At 46.7% G+C, this 16,446-nt stretch overlaps 1 protein-coding gene across 1 annotated transcript in view; it reads left to right on the top strand.

Annotated features, from left to right (window-relative positions):
• Window positions 1–315: 315 nt before the first annotated feature.
• Window positions 316–16,446, top strand: part of CACNA2D3 (calcium voltage-gated channel auxiliary subunit alpha2delta 3) — an 807,400-nt gene continuing 791,269 nt past the window's right edge. Inside the window, 3 exon segments of the mRNA XM_054694676.1 lie at window positions 316–352; window positions 355–436; window positions 1,116–1,197. Coding sequence (XP_054550651.1) covers window positions 316–352; window positions 355–436; window positions 1,116–1,197 — 201 coding nt within the window.

Raw genomic sequence — 16,446 nt, forward strand, 5'->3', positions numbered from 1 at the left:
CCGCCCTCCCGCCGCGGCCCGCCGGACTCCCCGGGGCCGCCGAGGCGGGGCCGGGCGGCCGCCGCTGCGAGAAGCGCATCTCTCTCCCTCCTCCCCTTGCCTGCCTCCCTCTCCACCTCTCATCCCTCCCGCCTCCTCTCCGCCCTCCACCCCCCCCACCCCGCTCCTTTTTCTGCTCCCCAAGTGAGCCCGGCGCGCGAGAGGCAGGCGGGGCGGCGCGGAGCAGGCAGCCCAGCGCGCTCGCCCACCGCCCGCTCCGCGCAGCTCCCGCCACCGCTCCAGTCGCCGCCGCCGGCGCGCCGGAGGGAGCCCAGCATGGCCGGGTCGGGCTCGCAGCGCCGCGCGTCCCGGGGGCCTCGGCGCTCTTGGCCGCCGCGCTTCTCTACGCCGCGCTGGGGGACGTGGTGCGCTCGGAGCAGCAGATCCCGCTCTCCGTGTAAGTGCCGGGTCCTGCGCCGCCCCGGGAGGGGACCCGACCGCCCGCGACCCGCTGCGCCCAAGTTTGGGCGCCTGCAGGTGCGGCTGGGCAGGACCTGCCGCGGGCGTCGGCCTCGCCCCTAGCACCTGCCTTCTAGGATGGGCGTCGGGCGTTCGGGCTGGGGTGGGATCCTTTTGCACTCCCCCCCCCCTCAGGTTGGCAAGTAAGACCGGGAGAGGCTCACCTTAAGTGACAGCACCAACTTTGAAGCCTGTTTACCGAACCTAACTTCCACGGGCCGGTTATTTATCCCCCTCTTTGCTATCTTGCCAGCTCACTTCTTTTCGGGGGAGGGGGGATGGGTGGATTTCTTCCGACTAGTATTTGCCAGGTGGTGTCCAATTTGGGTGGTCAAGTTCTCAGGCAATTATTCAAACCGAATCCAGTAATTTTAAAAGATCGCCCAGGAGACTTAGCGCATCCTGAACTATGTGACCCCCGTGCAGGCCCCCCCCCCCCACCTCTGCCGCTGAGCTCTGCAGTTTGGTGCTGGCAGTTTCTACCAAGAAGCTTTTTCTTTCTTTTTAAAAATGTTGTATCGCCCAGCTCCTTTAGGCACAGCCCTGTGTGTGCGTGTGCGTGCGTGTGGACTGTGACACGGTTGTTACATTTTTTTCTGTGCCCTTTTCCCCTGCAGGGTGAAGCTCTGGGCCTCGGCTTTTGGTGGGGAGATAAAATCCATCGCTGCTAAGTACTCTGGTTCCCAGCTTCTGCAAAAGGTAAGGTTTCTGTGGTGGCAGAAAGGGATGATTTTTCCAGCACAGAAAATGGAGGCAGATTTAGTTTTCCAAACAAACGTGAACCCCTAGTAGCATCAGTTATCAGAGGTGTCGCTTCTCCCCCTGTTTCTTGGCAATGTTCTGTGCAGTGACTTCTCCCTACCAACCAGTTATTTTTAGATGACACTTGATTCTAAACACAAAGAAGATCAGGATACTCAGTGCACTGTCCTGACTGGGGCTCGGAAGCTGAGTGATTTTGCATGGCTCTTCAGTGTAAGAGCGGAGGCTAACTTCGTCCAAGGGGCAGAATCAGTGCCTATCCTGTGATGTCTTTCCCCTTGCCTGCATTGGAGGCTGGGGTTCAGCGTATCAGAGACAGACGCTGTACTATTGTTTGTCATCCCTGCAGTCCTACAATCCCCATTATTCCCCAGTCATCTAGACCCAGGGCTGGGATGCATTACATCATTACAGATAAGGAGAATGAATGTGGTTATCTTTCCACTCAGCTGCACTGCTGGGTAATAACCTATGAGAGTAGTCCACAAACTTAAGAAATTGGTCTGCGTCCATATAATTCTGGAGAGTAATGAGAATGGAAAATTGATTATTAGGCTTTTATCAGAAGCTGCATCAATTTTAATTCCAACAGGCAGCATTATGCTTAAAATTACATTGTGAGATATATGGTTCTTCACCCTCCCCTTCAGGAAATAAAGAAAAAAAATGGTCTGTGGAGGAGAGATTAGAGGGGTTAAAAGGATTTCAAGTTAGCAAACGAACAGGATTAATCCGAGTATTCTCTCAGAGATAGAAAATAAGATTGGCCTTTAGGGGATAATTCTCTGAAAATGGGTACAAACAGCTTAAATTGTTAAGTTAACTTTCAAGCATTTTAAAATGTGCTTTTTGGGCCAATGTAACATATGTGTTATGCATGCTGCCTGGTAACCAAGTACGTACTTTATTTATGGCATTCCGCTTCAGAGAGTAGCATTTTTGGGGACATTATATGAAACACTTTGTCACATGAAATCCAAATATCACAATAAAGCTCCAGCCCACAAAGGAATGACAGAAGTTATTCTGGCTTTAAAAATTGCCAATAACCATATTCCTTAAAACTGTGGAAAGATTGTTTGCTGAACCCAGTTATTTGGAGGAGTTCATGAAATTATAGGGCAGCTGATAAGAAACTCCAGGCTCTGACGATGTGTCTTTGTGGAAGATGATAATGTACATAGGTGCACCCACCAATTTCCTGCTATTCTGTTAATCTGGACCAGTCTATACCCTGCCTTGGCATTTTGCCCACATGTCAACTGTTTTATGTGAGGAGTTCTGTGCTCTTGCATTGCCCCTGTATTTTCCTTATGCTTTTATACAAAGAGAAAATTTTCTATAACTTTAAAGAGATATTTCTCATCTGCATGTTATAGTTTAGTTGTTAACAACTCTGAAAGAATTTCTTCAGAGCCTGTCGATGCTGGTTTGGTTGTGCTTATGTATCTCATGTTTTGTAGGAACACATGAAATGTGATTTTTCCTTTTCTCTAAAGTTGTATGTGCTTCAGTGTGCGCGCGTGCGCGCACACGCGCACCGCACACACACTCACACACACACATTCTGCACAAAACCCCATCATCCCTATTACTGGCTACTGTGCAATAGCAAATTAGAGACAACTAAAATGCTTCTCTTACCTTCTCATTAGCATCCTTCCTGATATCGAATTCACAAGCCTGGCTTTGCTTTTGTCATGTTTGCAGCTTGACAATTGTGTAATTATTTCCAGCTGTTTATGGCTTTGTTGTCATTTCTTGCTGTTGCCTGGCATTTTGTAAATCTGATTTAAGGGAAGGTAAGGTGTTGCTTGGCATTAGGTTCCACAGGGGGGTATCTGCTCTTGCACTTGGGTTGTAGTCCTCTGCCATGGACTCCTGAAGTACCCTGAAGTACCTTTGACTTGCAAGGCAAGGACTTCTGTGAATGACGGGCAGTGCATGTGAGACAATTAGGGAGCATTTTTGCAGGTGTCTTTCGGCTCTCAGTACATTGCCTCCCAAATATGATTGTATTTTAAAAGTGAGCAAAACCATAGATTTAGAGAGTTCAGAGTATGAATGGGATCTGAAGTACTCCAAGTGTGATCAGCATCATTTGGAAAAGCAATGAGACAGTTGCTCTTCTTTTGCTTATTTTCCCGTTTCTGCCTATTCATTTGTATGAGGAATTACTTCCCTAAGTACAAATTCTGTACACCCTTCAGTCACATCACTGCATCCTTATCAATTAAGTTACTCTCCAATGAGTTGGAAAACTTGCTTGGAAAATGCATTAATACTATATTAAGGGGACTCAATAGTGACAAGGCTGTGTTGCATAATAAATTATAATTGCCCTTTTTAGGCATGGATATTTAAACTGGATATTCAGTTAAGTAAGGTAAACTACACCATTATATGATTTTATGCATTCTATATAGTGTCTCTAATTGACACTTCATGTTATGAATTGATGTAATATGTTCAGTTTTAGTATAGGAGTTAGTCATTTTTGCACTAAGGCAAAAACTTTACAAAGTAGTTACTGTGAATATAAATAAGCTAATAATTGGCCCTCTATTTTAAGGTGTTTGGAGACTGGGAAAACTGCCATTTTGGTAACAGGTTTTTATTAGGTAATGTAATTTGAGGTAGCAGTATTTTCATTGAATTCATCAACATAAATACAAACGTTTAACAACGTACCTCTGTCATGGCTGCAGAAAGGGAACTATTTCATGAATTGTGTCTCTGACTGATGCCATGGTTTTCCCTCCTTTACTTTTGGATGATATATTAGGTACTGACTGCCAGAATTTCCCTGTTTTTCCTTCCTTTTGTCTTTGCCGAGCTCAAGAATAGCAACCTACTAGTCTGGTGTAAAGAGGGTATTTTTTATATTATAAAACACAGTAAGCTTCAGCGAAGTTGTGTTTTCAGTACAGAACAGAAGAACATGGGACTTATCTTTTGGACTTGGAGTGAATCGCAAGTGGTTTTTGCAGTTGTTGCAGATGAAAAGAAAGCACTGGCATGCTGTGCACCTCTATGGTCCTTACATCGCTGGCAGATACTGCAGGGGTTTCGAATCACTTCAACTTTTAATTAACTTTCCTTTTTGACATATTCATTCCAGAGTTCAGTTGCCTCAGTCTTGCTTCATTTTTCCTGAAGGTTGCACTTTATGTGGGTTCTTTTGGGGAGCCATGGTTTCAGTACCTTTCAATTTGGGGATTCAGTGAGAGCCTTCTCACAGGTCTGCTAATAGAGGCTGTTAAACTCCTGCGCTCCACATCTCTAACATCCACAATAAAATACATTAACTGGCGTGATCCTCATCTCATCTTCCTGAGGGAGAATTTGATAGGAGCTGGGATTTTCATTCTGTTTAGTCCTGCACTCAGGGAATGCATGTTCATGGGGATGCTGGGTTCCAATTACGTTTTCCAGAACTGTGATGATAGATACACAAAGGAAATACAGGTAGTGCATGTCTGTGCCTTTAATGGTAGCAAACAATCGACATGCCTCCTGTAGCACTTACCAAACACATACTTCTTGGAATGCACAACCAGGTTTTTGCGTCATCAACTACTTATTGAGACAGCAGCTTTAATATAGAAACCTGATGTCTCTGCAGGACAGAGTCAGCAAAGTAAAAGGTTGGTTCTTTAAGTCATTTTGATAATTATGACTTTTCATCAATGATAGAAATCAATGGACTTTAAATAATTAAATAGGAGTACTCACATATCAGGAATAGGGTAGTGCTGCTGTGCTGCCTGTAAGAAGCCTGACACCCTACAGATTGCTTTTATGAAGGACACACTACTTGGTCGAACATTTTCGTTGAATAAACACAGTTATTTGTCATCTTGCAAGATTAATGAATTCAACTTGGGCTGCTGATGCTTTCATTCATGGCACCACTTCATTTACTGGACTTTCCCCTGTAGATAATTTTAAAAAGTCTTGAAAACTCTGAAATGACAGTTTTCAGTCTTCAATGGTAATTTATTTGTCTCATTAACCAATCCCCAGGACATTAACAAAGAAGGGTACACCATTTAGAAGTCATCTTTCCCATGCATACTGATTGCATTGGTGAAGTCGATGTCCTGATCAAGTTCTTTTTGTATGATTTTACTATGATTTTGCCAGAGCCCATGGATCATTTCTTTTTCTTTTTCTTGGAATTTGTTTTCTGCCAGATATACTTATGCTTTCCTTTTTCTCTCATTAGAAACTGCTGCAACCTGTGTTGCTCAGGAGATTTGCAGATACTAGTCAAAAGTAAGAAAATGAAAACACATGCTTGGTTTTCTTGTAGGAGGCAAATTTTCAGATATTTATTCCTGAGGCTATTAATTTTGCTCAATTACTATGGTAATCTTAGGCTGCTTTTATTTTATATGATACTTTATTTATTATAACACCAATGTGTTTTTAAGCAAATACATGAATACCAAACCACCTAGTAATTATAAAATCTGTCTAGCATGGGCAAACACAGTTAATGTTTCCAGTTTGTGATGAAGACGTAACCATGTACCAGGATCAACAAAAACAAAAAAATGTGAAGCTATTACCTTGAGCACCTGTGGCCCTGCCAGGTGTCTCAGTGTCTTGCGGTTGGAAGCACATACTAATGGAAATTCAAGTTTGGGATTTTAATCTCTTTTTAGTTTTTGATTGGTCCTCACTTGGTGTCTAGGGCTGCCACCAACGTTGATCATCAAATGACTGGGTATGTTGGGTTTACTTCAAGAGCATACATTCTCCCAAGGATGCTTTGTTTCAGGTCTGTCATCAATCTAGATTTGCCATCATAGTTGCTGACAGATGGGCTTTCTCTTAATTCTAGTGCATCTCTCTGTCAGAAGTGGGTGGCATTTATTTCAGGGGTCCCCCCATCTTTTGCAGTCACAGTGCTTGTTAAAACAGCCTCTCGAGGTGGGACCAACAGCATCTTCTAGACAGAGACTCTTAGCAGATTGTGTGTTCCCTGGGACACTCTGGCTCGACTTAGAGATGTGCTGTGGCAGAGACTGAGAAAAAATTAAATAGATGCTATAAATGCCAGCCTATGAATTAGCATCTGAGATTCCTCCCCTTTTAATGTAATTTTTATACAAGTGTTACAGTGGCCTATGTTTCATCCCCAGTGACTAGCAGTGATACTTCTGTGTCTCATTCAACAAGAGGAAAAATTCCTTGTGTCAGACTTCTGGCAGCATTGATAGAATCTTCATCAGCCCTCTTCAGTCCATTAAACAAAAGTTAACTTCTCCATCAAGGAAGAAATGATTGTCAAGGGAGAGGAGAGTACTTGATTTCCCTTGATTTTGCAGTGTTCAGTGACCCCCTGTCTCCACCCGAGGTGGTGGTTTCTGAAATGTATGTTCTGCAATGTAAAGCTGGATTCAGAGACAGCTCTGTGACCTGGGCCACCACTCGCCCTGGGCAGATTAAGCATCTGTGCAACCAATGTGTTTTAGGGGATCTCTGTGTACATACCCAGCATGTCTGCTTTTCAGAAGGAAGTTATTTGACAAATACAACTTTGAAAAGGGTCCAGTATATTTTCAACAAAGAGTATACATTTCAGTTTCCACTCGCTTTGAACAATACTCAGTAGGTATTCATCCTATTGAGGCTGTTTAAATAAGGCATTAAATTCATAAGCTGTACCTGACTTGGGTCAGGGGATCCTGATGTTACTTCAATTAAAATATGTACATACAAATTTATTCATTCAGAAGATGCATTACATTTATGAGTTGCAGAGCTTCCCAGTTACCCCAAATCAAGATGATGAAAAGTAAACAACCCAGATGCCAAACTATTAATGGGTACTTCAAGGCCATATTGGAAAGGAGAGCATTATCTTTTGACAATAAACAGATGGCTCTTTCTTTACTTTGTGCACTTCGGAGTATTTAGCTTGGCTCCCAGTATTGGAAAACAGCACCTTCCCAAGGTTAAAAGAGCTGTTATCCATGTACATGATCTGGACAGGCAAGTTGGGCAGGGCTGTCAGTGGCTTGGGTTCACAGAACATACCTCTGGTTATGCATTTTAGGTGAAGTGAGCGCCAGTCAACATTTAGGGCTTGCCTATGTCATCATACTTACTGTATGTGTGAGTGTGGAGTGTGTGTGTATATGTGTGCACACGTGTGCCAATAAAAATAGATGTGCTTGTCATGGAAAGTGCCAGATGACAGGGAAGACTGTTCATGTCGTCTTGGGTTGCTAGAGAGAGTGATTTGAGAGCGAATCAGGGTGCAAGGACACACCCGAGCGACTCAGTCCATCTTCCCAGATTTGTCCACCAACTGACGTTGTGCAGGCAGCTGGAAACTGAGGCTCTCTGGAGACCAGAAGCAACTATGTAATTTGCAGAGCCCCATTTGAAAGGAAAATATGGGACTCCTTGCTAAAAACTGATGAGGAATTTCAAGATGATAATAGCAGAACATTAAATCAAGCCCAGGGCCTGGGCAGAGCACCCTGCGGGGTAGACCGTCCTCATTTTGGCTTTCTCTTTTTCCTGCTGGGTAGCTTGTCCTCTCAGCCTAGTTTAACAATCCAGCTGCAGTCAGTCTGGGAGACTTCCTTTACCCATCTTTGTTTGTCATAATAGGTCAAGAGCTGGAAGCATTTTCAGAGACACACAACCTTGGAGGATGCAGGGCTGTTAAAGGAAGGGTCATTGACCTAGGAGCACTGGAATCTTTCATCTTCCATTTTCTGTATGCATTTTCTGAGTGGCCTTGGGCAAACCGCTCAGTCTAATAGTAAAAACAAGTAGCTTCCCTTGGCAGTATCTGCCTTTCAGGTACTATGATAAGTGCTTTACATATGTTTTTCCCATTAAATACTCCTAAAAGCCGAATGAGGCAGGACTACCATTCACCCCATTTCATTGATTCAGAAGCTGAGGCTTACAGAAGTGTAACAGCCTCCCTGAGGTGACCCAGCCAGGCTTCCGAGTCTGCTCATCTGTAGGATTACATGAGGAAATTACTTTAGAAATGAGATGAGCCTGAGATAACAGCTGTGGGATGCAGTTTTGAATCCCATAGACTTGGTTTTGAGTCCCAGATCTGCCATTCCCTAGGTGGCTCACCTTGTAGTTTCACATTTTTGAACCTGCACCATTAAATGTGAAAGGTACTTTCGACCTTATAGACTATGATGGAGATTAGCTGAAATAAAATATGCGAAGTACCTAGCACAGTGCCTGACACGTGACAGCTTCCTACCGGTGAGTTGCTGAGGTCACATTGGTTGCAGGATATGAGTACAGGCTGTTCAGATAACCTGCACTGAGCCTCTGTGTGGCTGGGTCCCTGCACCCATGGGGGCTGATGAATGAGCAAGTGCACGAAGGGTGAGTGAGGACCGGGTGCTGGCATGTAGGATGCTGGCATGTAGGGTGGCCATCCCACCAGGCATCTGACGGGGCGGACTGCGTGGAAGCAAGTCCTTAGGAGCGGGAGAAGGCTACAGTGGATAGCTGCTCCCCTGGCATTCACTTTTATCCCTTAGGTCAGCTCCTTTCTTCCTGAGGATCAGAAAGATGCCCCGAGGACCCCCCTCACATGCAGAATCAGGGCATGAAGAGCCACCTTCTTGGCTCACCTTGCCACCTAAGTGGTGGGCCCAGTGTAGGGATGACTCTATCGGCCCCACTGCACAGAGTGAGTACTGGAAGCCTCCAGAGAGCCCAGCACACCAGGAAATTTTCCTTTGGTGGACATGTATTGCAAAGATTGCAAAGCCTGCTGTGGACACTCATGAGTCTCTGCCCTCTTGGACAACATTCCAGGCATTTCCTCCAGTTAGTGTTTTTCCTGCTTAGTCTTGGAGGACTCAGATTGCTCCCTGTGGTTTCCTGGGGGAGCAGCACTGGATGCATGGCGTGGCAGGGTGGAACCCTACCTTGCTGGGCAGGGTAGTCTTTCCTGCAGTCAGAGGGCAGGATGCGGTGGTGTGGGGGCTGCTGTCTGTCACCAGCTCACAGGACGCACTGGAGGGCATTCTGCATTCCTTGGCTCTTCCCGCAGATCCTGCCTTCCTCCTCCTTAGAGCTTCCTTGGCACCTTCTGTTGTGTTTTGGCCCTGAGCATCTGCAGTCCTGTGCTTAGCTCCTTAACAATGTCGAATGAGAGGCACTCACCACCCCTCTTTGTGTAAACACAGGTACCAACACATTGAAGCCTTGAGGGGTGGCTATTGTAGTTGCGTATCTTTACAAACTGTTTATACACAAAGCCATTGTAATCTACACTAAAAGCCTTGAAGAAGTCAGTAAGAAAGTATGCCAGAGTTTTTGGTGGCTGCACTTGAACCACAGAAAAGTACCCGAAGTGTTTGTGTCCATGAAAGTTAAGACCCACAAGGTCAAGTTCACTGGTCAAAATCCACTAAATTTATAACCAGTTCGGGTTAAACAAGAGAATGTGATCAGACTGGAGAGGAATGAAGTGGTCATTCATTCTTTGCATTAAAGTAGATAATGTGAGGCATCATCTTAGTTCTACTTGGAGGTGGCTGGAGTTGCCCCTCTCACTGGAGGACTTGCAGTGCAGAATGGGGGCAGCTTGACATGTGCTGGGACTGGGGCATGAGCAGGTTTTGTTTTGACCCTACGGCATGTGCCATAGAGTGGCATGATGCCTCCCGGCACAGACTTCAGGCAGGCCTGCAGGTGGGCTGCAGGGTGAGCAGGGTGCTAGGCTGGAAAGCCAGGCCCTCCCCGTTTTCTTTCCCCCAACGGTGCTGTCCTCCTCAGGTGGAGTTTCAAGAAGTGTGCTTTTTTGGCAGTGGACACCGACTTTGAACCCCCACAAACCTGGGAAGAACTCCCTTGGTGTGGAAACCTCCAGTATTGGCTGTGATCCAGGTGGGACAAGAATGGTTTCCAAGGGAGGGTGGGCAGGGTTGACCGGTGGGGTCCTGGCTGGCAGGGGAGAGGTGGTGGTGTCGTCATCGGGCAGCCTGTGCCTCTTCTCAGCCTAGAAGGTGGAACTGCCAAGAAAGAGAACAGCCTTGCTGAATCCTGAGCAGGAGCCAGTCTCAGCCAAGAGAGGGGGATGCAGCTGTTCCACAAAAGCCAGGAGCAATTCCCCTCATGCTTAACTCAAAAAGCCAAACCTGCTCTTTATCTGCTGTGTCAGGGGCCGAAGTATGGCCTGCATGTGCGGTATACTCTTGATGCTTTGATGTATTTTCCTGAGATTTTGGTGTTCTACAATTAAGATGGAATGGGAGGTTTAATTGGCCTGTGGCATTCCCCCACAACTAGACCCTCCCATGCTGTAAACTTGACCCTGCATTTTCTTCTCTATTTCTTGACAGTTGCTAACTCTTGACTCCCAGGAGGGAACCAAGTATCTGACTTTAGAAGGATCTAGATTTCAATTACAGAGAGCCATGCATAGCTGAAAACCGAAAAGGGATTTTTAAAAAGAGCACCGGCTTTTGCGTTCAATTTCCTCTGCAAGTCACTTGTTTTACTTCCCTGGACCTTGGTTTGTGCAAGCGACAAAGTGGAATAGGAAAAGAGTTGTGTTAGAGGGCTTGGGGGAGGATCAAATGAAGTATTTTAGAACAATACGTGGCATGTGAGGAACCTTAGTTCTCTGGCTACTTCCCTTTATGGCGTTGTACTTCATTATTAATGACGAGCAAGAGAGACTGCTGGAATTTTAGTCACTGTGATCCCAGGACTAGTCTATAAAATTGAGGCAATGTCTGTCATACACATTTAATGTGACAGGGGCACAATGGCAAACAAAAGCATTTGTTATGTCTCTAAAGAGATGGATTTTCCTGCTTCCCCCAATTTCCTAATCCTTTCCTTTGTACAGTCAAGGTGGGCAGCTGTGGGATTTGGGTTTGTTCTTGCAATAACATTGCACTGTAATTTGCAAAGCAAGGTGAGAGTCAGAAATACCGGGCAGGCGTTTGGCTCTTTGTACCTGTACTATCCATAATGCCTTTTCCATTGTGCTTTGTTGAGGCAGAGGCAGAAAAATATTGTAAAAAGAACAATAGGTGTGGGAGGTAATAAATCCATTGGCGGTAGGAAGTCTTTGGCCACGAGTCATAACATATAGCTTAACTCTTAGCCTCCCACCAGTCTCCATTATCAGTGAAATTTCTGTTAACACAATATGATCTCATCATGTACAAACAGCTCAACAGGCATAGGTTTTTGCCCCAAGAACATAAATAATAGTCCTTTGGCTTCTGGGATGGTAATGCTGAAGTCTGAATGTGCTTTCTTGTTGGTTTTGGCCTGTGCCCCTGTCGGGATGCTCTGCCTTTGCATGCCGGCACCAGGGCACACTTTGGGGAACCACTCACCTGAAACCAGGAAAGGGCGCGTATGCACACATGCCTGCCTGTGCGCGTGTTAGCAGACATGGGCTGTTTCCCTCTGTTGATAAAAATTGGCTACTGCTTTACAATCTCAGGGTCTCCGGCCAAGGGCCTCCTCAGAACATCAGGAGTCGTCTGATCCCCTGAAGTAAGATGTAATCCTCTCAGGAAAGGTCTCACAGCTCACTAATCTTTTGAAAAAAGCCAACAAGTCACATTTTCCAGAACAGGAATTTCAGAATTATGGAGCTATAGCTCCATAAGGATTTCCTCCTTATATAGCAAGATTTTCAGGTGGTTTTTTTTTTTGTTTTTTTTTTGCATGAAATAAATGCCTTGTGAATGATAGGCAAAAAATATGTGGACTTAGGACGAAATCAGAGGATCATTGATTTTTTAAAAATCTACTTTTAAGGGAGGGGTTGGTCTTGGGATGACAGAACTGTGCAGAGGTGAGAGTCTGAATCTGAATCAGCTGATCCGGGTTTGAATCGGGTGCTACCACTGGTGGGTCCTGTGACCCTGACAAGTCAGTTGCAGGCCCTCAGTGTCCTCCTCTGTCCAGTGGGCACAGCAACACGAACTTCTAGGGTGCAGTTGAAATGTCCAGATGAGAAGGTGCCCATGGGATGCTCAGCGATAGGCATCTCAGGGGAAGTGTTTGAAAGTGGGCTATTGTTGCTATTATTTCCCCAGGGGCTGTTCCCACATACCAGAGCATGTTGGCTGCTGAAGACAGCAGTTGGTCCACTTGGGGGAGAGTTAAAACCAGGCCATCTGGAGGCATTATTTGGGACCTCCACTAAAGCTGCCCATCACTGAGCCCCCTGACGACTTTATAGAAAGTAATAATAATGATGATGCAAGTACTTGTGTTTTGTGCCAGCTGCTTTATTTGTTTCATCTCATTTAAATCCTCACAGCCTCTCGTGAGGTTGGTTCTAACATCTTGTCCGTTTTAGAGATGCAGAAATGGAGATAGAGTGCTGCTAGCCCAAGACCTCACAGCCCCATGCGTCAGGGGTAGGCTTGGGACCTACATCATGTGATCCTGTGCAGGCGCCTGGCAGGTCTGAGGGAGAACAGCTCGTGTTCCCCAGGACACAGCATTTCCTCTGTGCTTTGGTCTCAGGCTGTGCTTTGGTGTGGGCTCATCAGGCAGGTTGGGGGAGACTTCTTCCTCGCCTTTCATCCTTTCACCAGCTGAGTTCTTATTCTTGTTTGGGTGCATTGTCATTTTGCTTTCATAACACAAGGAACAAGAGCTGAAATTAGGAGAGCATCAGTAGCCCTCCAGCTTTCTGTAGTTCTCTCTCTTATTATAATAGGATGCTGTCTTGTCTTTTGATTTCCTTTGAGAGTCAGCCCTCCCAGTAGCCCCACTCAGTAGGTCTGATTCTTAAGAAACCTTTCGGAGATACTCATTGAATTTGGTTAAATCCCCTTTTGTGTAGCCCCCATTATGGTAACACACGATCATGTAGAAAAGCCACCTTGAGTTCTGGGACCTTGGATGAAGGCAGGTCTGATTGTGAGATCCAACTTGGCTTTTCTTAGGCCTCAGGTTCCTTATCTGTACAATGGGGTCATAGTGACACCCCACATACCCATGTGGGGTGTTAACAGTCTGCACACAGAACTCAACATCCTGGACATGCCCAGTATATTTAACTTTGCTGTCCCCATTCTTTGTCTTTCCTGGGTGTTTGCAGGTGCTTTTATTTTCTTGGAGAAACCACAGTTTTGTTTTTCTGCATGATTGACAGTGTGAAGGCCACAGCCCACTAGGGTTGATTTTATTTTGCATGGAATGAGTCTAGCAGATCTGTCTGTGCCCCTGGCAGGTCTGGGGCTGTGTGATACTCCAGAGGACTCCTTATCTCTTTCTGTGGGGAGGGGCCAGTGTGTAGACTGGTAAGGTAGACCTTATATTCCCCTAAGGCAGGCTTGTTCCTTCTGATGGGAGAGGGCACCCCTTTGGCACTTAGCACCGGCCTGTTTTTGGAGTGGGCTTCAGGGGTTGTGTGTACATGTATGTTACAGAAAAACAAAAGCACAGCCTTTTCCTGGTGCTCAAACCCCAGCGAGGGGGGCATCGGCCAAGAGCTGGGTCCTTTCTGTGCTTTACCCATTCACTCTCCAGTGCGGCGTCTCATGAGTCCCTAGCTTCAGCCGTGGATGCTGCAGAAAGTCAGGGGCTGCCTCTCCCAACAGCCATCCAGTTCCAAAGCCCTGCAGGCGGGTCCCTCGCCCACAGCCCTCTTAGTGCCAGCAGGGACTGCCAGACAGTCAAACCAGCTGATCCTTGTTTCTCCCAGCCTGCAACCCCCTCCTTCTCCCTGGGGGGTCATCCCAGCCCACCGTGGTCAGCACCCTGAAAACATGATGAAGGCTCCTGGAGAAGCTTTCCAGCTGGCCTGCGGGTCCCCGCGCCTCTGCAGTGCCAAGCCCAGCAGCTGCTATGGGAGCACCGCAGTGCCGGGCAGGAGCACCGCAGTGCCGGGCGGGTGCACGAGGGGCACCAAGCGAGACTGATGGGGCCGCGCCGCAGCCGCCACCGCCACCGTCAACCTGGGGGAGGCAACTCGGCAAAGGCAATTAGGAAGCTGCTGCAGCTAATTCCATGAAGCATTCGAACGCCACATTCCCAGTGACATTAGGGAGAAATGTGAATTTTAATTTCCATTCCTTTCACCTTCCCATGGGGTCATTACCTGGCCTTCTGTGAGGCTCTTGCAGCATCAGGAGGTTGCACCACATTTGCCGAGCACTAATTCACCTTCTTATTGTGCTTTCCTTTTATATTTGTTTGCTTGTTTGCTTGTTTGTTTTTTATATCCCTGGGGCTGGATTTCTGAGTCTGTGCAGTGCAGACCACTGGGAGCTGCTGCTTCTGCTGCTGCATGTACCTGCAGCATCCTTGGAGCAGCTCTGCCCACACTGGGGCGACATCTGGCTGAGCCTACCTTGTCTGGCACCAACACCCAGGAGGAAACCTTGTCATAGACAAGTTTGGGTTATTAGCATTTGTGTCCTGCAGGTGCAGTTGTCCTTTCAACCCCAGGTCTGGCCCCTGGCATGTGCTAAGAGCTGCACCAAGTGTGGCCTCTCTGAGATGAGGAGGAACAGCTGGCTTGGAAGTGGGAATTAAATTATATGGATTTAATGGGGACAGTTTTGCCAAAAGACAAACTCTAGTCCCCACTTCCTTGAGTACAGGCCCATGGAGCATTGTGCCTGGAGGTTTTCAGAGTCACCTTCCTGCGTTTTTACTCTGTGGAGTCGGTGAGGCTTCTGGGATGATTTTTGTTCACCCTGTGTCATGCCTGGAGTCTGCTCTATGGCCCATAGTGACCAGAATCTGTTGCACACCTTCTGCCTGCCCTCTGACTACCCACTCGAAAGGGAATAAGAAGACCTCCTAGCTGGGGCAGGTTTTGAGATCCAGCCCCTTCAGTGATGGGTGCCTGGGGTGGTTGGTAGCATACCTGAGTCTTACAGTGATTTGGGAATGGGCCAGGCTCTGAGCACTGGCCTTTTCACCCCTAGCTCCCAGCGTATGCTCTGATCAGGGTGTTTGGGTCACAGAGAGCAGGAAGGCTCCACATCCCACGGCAGGCTTCTTAGAGGACAGAGAGGCAGCCTCTAGCCCCATGTCTGCTTGCTCCTTGTCCCACAGCTTTCAGAGTTCTCCTGCCAGACTCCCCAGGAAGCCCGCTGTACTTGACCTTGCAAAGGGCCTTATTTGAAACCTTTCCTCTGGTTTAAGATGGCATTTAAGCCTGAATTTCACCTATACAAATTTTTTCTCCCCATGAATCTTTTTTTGATAGTCCGAAACTCCCACTGTGTCATTGGATAAGGTTCCCCTTATTAACACTATCTACAAAAGTAAAGCGAGTGGGGGACAGAACAATTAGTCAAGCATTTATTCAATGCCGATAAACCCATCTGGAAACCGGAGGCCTCAGACTTCTCCTTTCCCACATTAAAGGTCCAAGTGACCGAATGCTTTATTTTGGGTAGGATATCATGGTTTTGGAAAATCTTTAACTGTCTTAACAGACAAGAACACATTTGCTTTCAACCAAATGTTGGAAATGTTTTCTTCCCTCCCTCCATCCCCCTCCCTCTCTTCTTGCTTCAACAAACACCCATTGAATACTCAATGAGGCGTGCAGAGCTGCGGTGGTGCCAAAATCCCTTTGCTTCTGTGGCCACCTTTCGCGTCCTCACCCTGAATGCTTCGGTGACAGCACACCGCTCACATTCCCCAAACACATCAGGCTGTCACGCCTCTGTGCCTCGGTCCATGCCATTCCTGCTGTCTCCACTGCTGACCTCGTTGCCCTTGTCTGGCTACTGAACCCCAATTCAAGAGGATGTCAGAATTTAGCATCCAGAAATATCTCCTGGGGAGCTTATGAAAATGCATTATTCCAAGGTTCCACCCTCAAGAGATTCAGACTCAGTAAGCTTGGTCTAGGGCCCAGGAAGCTGCATTCTAACAGTCATTTTTGGTGAGTTTGATCTTGGTGGTCCAGGAACCATGCTTCAAGAAATGTTTTTTTTTATATCCCTCTTCTGAGGAGGCTCTGAGAGAGACCAGTCATTCCCTCTTTTTCCAGCTGGGAGGAAAGGTATGTATCTTCCCTCTGTGGTTTGCTTAAGTATCGGTGTGCATGAAGCCCTTGCTGTCCTGGCCATAGGCTGTGACCATGCCTGAAGCTGGTACTGGGTCCAGCCTTCCTCCATGTACATGGCGTGAATGGAGATGATCTTTTTAATAGGAATGACGGATTTGGAACAA

Source organism: Talpa occidentalis, unplaced genomic scaffold (genome assembly GCF_014898055.3).
Source record: "Talpa occidentalis isolate TD23 unplaced genomic scaffold, MPIMG_talOcc4v2.1 talOcc4.10, whole genome shotgun sequence".
NCBI classification, from domain to species: Eukaryota; Metazoa; Chordata; class Mammalia; order Eulipotyphla; family Talpidae; genus Talpa; species Talpa occidentalis.